Here is a 5,385-nt window from a genome sequence, read left to right as displayed (position 1 = left end):
AGGCTAACAGGTATTTTTGCCATCATCAGTATTATTTAAACACACTGTGAAGGATGGATATAAAGACGCCAAACCTCTGAAGTTATTCGACTTTACTTTACAGCAATTTATTTCCTTGCGGGAAAAAATGTGAATTTGTCTTTTGCAGAGTTGTAGCTCATCCCTTTGACATAAATATTAGAAATCAACTTATTTGGCCCAATTTATGTGGTCGTAGATTATTTTCAGATGGTTCCAGAAAACAGCAGGCTTTGGAAACAAGCCCACTTGTGATAAAACCCAGACCATGCCAAACGACTCCTGTGCTCACGGAGAGAACATGGTCAATGTGTGGGTCCGAGGACTCACTTGATAGGTGATCCTGAAACACACCTGTTCATAAACTCTTTTCCAGCAGAATCTCACATGATTTCAATACGTTCACGCCAGCAATGGTCCAGCTTTGATACTTCCTCTTTGTAAGGCTTTTTGTGGTTGTTTGAGTAATACTAACGTAGGTTCTCCTCAAGGACACTGTCGGATTTAAAGGGTTGGTGAGAAGACTACATACATACACAACTGCAGCAGCTTTAACTATAAGCACTATTAAGCACCTAAAGGTTGTGGGTTTGAATCTTGCAGGTTATCCAGCAGTTGTACCCTGGGTTGGGACTCCTCGGTTGAAACAAATGAATTGCACGTATGGGCTACAGAATGTGCGTAAATGTTACCAGGAGCAACAAACCCTGGATTAAAGCGTCTCCAGAAACGTTTTATCCATCATTTCATCTGTTACCTTAAACCAGGGCGAATTGCATCTTCCTAACTCGGAATCTCTTACAGAACACAACTCAATACCATGTAATTAAATAATTGTCAGAATGTGTATGTGCTTATTAAATTGCGCTAAAAGCACCGGTATACTGATATAGTGTACTGATATATAAAGGTATATAAACAATGAAGAATATTTATTAGTTTTATAGTGAGCGTGGTCGGTGTTGGCATCGATCTGCAGCGTTATTAAGTAATATTGGGTGTTTCACCTGTGGCTCGTTCAACTCCAAGATAATCCTTCTTTCTGTGCGTAGAAAAGGGGGCGTGGACGCGTACACTGTTACTCATAGCCTCATTCACCAATTTTTTTTTTCCCGATTAGCGCCTGGACCGTTACCAGAAAGAGCCCGGTATATAAAGCAGTCACGGAAAGGTAATTCAGCCCCACAGCCGAGAGATCTGAAACTGAGCGTAACTGCTTGCGCTCGCTTTGATATCTCACCCTCGAAAACAGCCATGCCCTCAAACGCATGTGAATACCAGCTTCTGTTTCTCTTCTGTATTTTCATTAAGAGTTGTCAGGCTTTCGAGAACGACGCCACAGAGATCCTAGATTCGCGCCTGGATGTTCCGCTCGTAGACTCTCCTCCTAATAATGTCTCCTTGAATCGAGCACGGAACGGAGGGAAGAGATTGGATAAGACAGGGATAAACGGTGAGTTTGTACATATTCGTTTCATTTGATGATGTCAACAAGACTTGATGCCACATCCAGGATTTATCTGAGCCACCCAGGTTAAAATTAGGTTCTTAATGATACTTACACGATTCTCAATAAATTCCCTCGGTTTACGAGTCTGGTAGCCTTACCATATACTTACACAAGACCCTCTAGATCAATTCTCGTGTAGACTTTTTCTCCAGCGCAATCAAACGCGCGAGTCTTAATATAAGTATTGTACATTTGGTGTGATTTCGAAATGCCAGTGTATTTTGTAGTCCTTCGTAGGAATAATGGTAAGGAACTGGGGCTTGCTGCTGATCGGTTGAGGGCTCACATCCCATTTGTGACTCTGGCTCTGTACGCTTACGGTGCCGTGGAAATATTCAGGTTTACAAAAAGGACAGAAAGTCAAATCTAATAAAGTAAGAGTAGATTCACCCATTAGTGTCTCGCGTATGGCTGCCTTTCACACGTGCCGTATGCCACTATATGATCGAAACAGGTGCAGATTGTGAGTGAAATACATGATTGAAGCTGTTCTCTCCTCAAATCGCTCTCATGCAGGCTGCTTCGGTTTCATCCGCGATCAATGCTCTCCATGATTGTACGCAGACAATATTAGACACAACAAAGCGAGGCAAATTTGACAGAATGATCTGGAATGCGCGAATATTTTCGGGCCAAAGTTCAGGGACAGGCGTGTTCTGCGAGCGAATGGAGTTGCGCTGACCCCACAGGAATTCTCCGAATGTGGCCGCGTTTGTCCCGAACTGTCCGCTCCGTCTGCGTCACTCGCTGCCAAGGGGGGGGGGGGGGCACTGTAAAATAGAGATCTGAATTAAACGGTGAAAGCCTGCTCCAATAACCCATCCTCTCTCTCACTCTTCCTCAGAGCAAAGTCTGGTCGGGTGCAGGGAACTGCGGTCAACAAAGTACATCTCGGACGGGCAGTGTACGAGTCTGAGCCCGGTGAAGGAGCTGGTGTGCGCTGGAGAGTGTCTCCCGGTTCAGATGCTGCCCAACTGGATCGGTAGCGGCTACACGAGGAAGTTCTGGGGCCGGCGAGACGCGCAGGACTGGCGCTGTGTGACTGACCGTACGCGGCCTCAGCGCATTCAGCTGCAGTGCCAGGACGGTAGCTCCCGGACCTACAAGATCACGGTGGTCACGTCCTGCAAGTGCAAGAGGTACTCGAGGCAGCACAACGACTCCGGTACCAAGACGGAGGAGCCGCCCCCGCCTCAGAGCCAGGCCAAGGCCAAGCGAAAGCCGGGGAAAGTTACGCAGGGGGCGGACAGGGACCGAGCAGAGCCGAAAAACTGATAACCTTGCGACTGATCATGGGGACGATTCCCTGTTGCGACTGGTTTGCAAAAAGATGTTCATTCGCCCCTTCCTCGCGCCATTGTCATTGTGTGTGTCTGTGTGTGCGCGCGCGCCCGTGCGTATTTGTGTGCATGAGATGGGGAGCATCTACTGACTGCATCACTGCTAAAGGTTCTTTTCCCAGATGTATTCGAGAATGTTGCATTAAATAAAATAGAAGAGCAATATTGTTTGAATGGAACAATGCATTGGCCAAACTGCCATCCATGTTTTTGGCTTCTAGTGAGTAACACAACTCTGGTACATGGGAAAGGGAGATAACGGGGGAATTTGTATAGTTTTTGATTAGTTTTTAAAGTGTGTTAACTTTTGTATAAACATTGTCAGCTTAAAGGTTTAATATCATTAGGTAATATATTTTTTCATTGGCATTTTTATATTTTACTTTGTTTTATATGTGGTGGATTGCATGTACAGTACTATCTGCACTCTTTAGATGACTAATGTTAATTTGTCTTTGCAGAATGCAATAAATGGTTTTAAAATGAAGTTTTTAATGATAGTTTGTGCTTCACGATTTTGACAAATTTACAAACTAATGTAACACCGCACAATTACAGAACGGAGCATCATCAGACACGCATTTTTCGGTTTGCCAATTTGTGCAGTGAATCGGTAGGATTGAACTTGGCGCAAACATTAGAAACATTGGCGCAAACCTGCAAAAACGCGCTCAACAAGATGTAATGAAAATCCCTATTTTCTCCCTCAAAAAAAAAAACTATCACTGAATAAAGTGGCTTTTGCCTGTGGGGTGAGGACCGTCAGGACAAGTCTACGAGCAACAACATGCTCTCGGAATACTCTCACACGCAAATTTTGTGCCTCTTTTCTAGCATGTTTTAAAGCGAGAGAGACAAAAAGGCACCCTTTGTCTCAGTATGGTGGCGTTTGAAAGGACAGCTCCGCAGCTTGTTTTCAAAGTGGGAATCACAGACAGATAGCCTACCTGCGCCGCTCCTCCATCCCTTTCACCTTTACGAGCCATGTAAACATCCAGCCACAGTAACTATAGTTACAGACGGTCACCTGATCCTCTAACAAAGATGGCTTTCATTTTGAACGCACATAATTTTTTACCCGTCTGCAGCAGTGGGCGTCACAGAGCTGGCAGATACTACTTGCGATAAAACATGAGTTCTAACGTTTTGACTCAACTCATCACAACAGGGGCGCAGCACACCTGTGCCGCTCTGAAATCGCCGCAGTGAAGTTGTATTTGCACCCACGATCTCAGTGCACGCAGACGCAGGTGTGAAACACAAACTCAGCATCTTCTTATCCATGAGAGACTCTGCTGCCACTTACACCGTCTATTCGGCCGAGCAAGAGATTCCAGAACCTGGATGTGTATGGTATGATAAAACCGAGGAGACAATTTTCACAGACACTGGAAATAGAAACTGTTGTTCAAATCACCCAAAACATCCATGCTTAAACTGTCACTTACAGTGACGGGCACAGCGTACTGCGGTAACACTGGAAACAGTGTGGAGCAACTGCTCTGTCAGCTATCTTACCTGCGCTTTAGGACTGGACTACTTAGACTTACAGAGACTTAAAGAGATACGCCTATATAGCTTTTATTTCACACAGTCAAAGTGAGTGACGACATTGGGTTACATGGGGGCAGACATAAACAAAACATTACTACAGTTTCTGTGTAGGATGTGATGTAGGTCTCATTCTGCAAAATGGTTTAAACCATCTGTGCCAGGTTTAAGCAAATACGCACAAAAAGTGACCTCTAGTGGCCGATATGAAATTTCTTGAAGAGTCAGCAACTGAGATCAAGCTAAACCTCAGCAGCAGGTTAAACCACAGGTACCGATGACACAGCGATGGGGTTTAAGAAGCCACGTGACCTCTTCCGCAACATGCGCGTTTAAAACAGTGTTAAACTGTAAAGCGCAGCTAAGCTAACGAAAGAGCAATTGCCCCTGTCTGTTTCTGGGTTTGGTTGTTAAGGGCAAAATAATCGCACCACTAAACCAGGGGAAAAATCTAATCCGTGTAATCCACGGGGCAACTGTGTATCCAACAAAGGCGGATGGCTCCAGGCAGACACCAGCTCTCTGTAATCCGGCTGGACTGCTTGTTCCGTCAAGTTCTTTGGCAATGAAATGTCGAGATCTCATAATTACCTGCATAAGGAAACCCGTCGAGGCCCCCGCCCTTTGAGCATTTAAACAAACAGAGCACTACACCTGAAAGATTCTCTTCGCCTCTTTTGATTAGACGCTAAAGCGCGTGCCCATCACACACGTTTAGACGTGTCAGAGCATTTGCTCTCTCTCATAAAGAAGGATGCTCGCCGCCGCGAAGCCGACCTGCGTACACGAGCTAACGATTCCATCAATAAGGAGGACAAATCAATCATAAGGATTCAGAGAATTCACCTGGCACGCAGGCAGAACCGCACTCAGCCGACCGCTACTTCTGACTGATTCCGTCATTACTGCGGTAAACGCTCACTCAGCGCGAGACGCCGCCACGCGTCTGAGGACGCTTTGAAACGC

At 45.5% G+C, this 5,385-nt stretch overlaps 1 protein-coding gene across 1 annotated transcript; it reads left to right on the top strand.

Annotated features, from left to right (window-relative positions):
• The first annotated feature begins 1,165 nt into the window (after positions 1-1,165).
• Positions 1,166-3,127, top strand: LOC118769081 (sclerostin domain-containing protein 1-like). The gene is made up of 2 exons (XM_036516093.1): positions 1,166-1,471; positions 2,373-3,127. Exons 1-2 carry the CDS (start codon positions 1,273-1,275, stop codon positions 2,801-2,803), a joined length of 630 nt encoding a protein of 209 aa, XP_036371986.1. The 5' UTR covers positions 1,166-1,272; the 3' UTR covers positions 2,804-3,127.
• Positions 3,128-5,385: the final 2,258 nt, after the last annotated feature.

Source organism: Megalops cyprinoides, chromosome 21 (genome assembly GCF_013368585.1).
Source record: "Megalops cyprinoides isolate fMegCyp1 chromosome 21, fMegCyp1.pri, whole genome shotgun sequence".
NCBI lineage: Eukaryota > Metazoa > Chordata > Actinopteri > Elopiformes > Megalopidae > Megalops > Megalops cyprinoides.
Note: the sequence above shows the minus strand (reverse complement) of the source record. Positions and strands in the feature narration are given on the sequence as shown.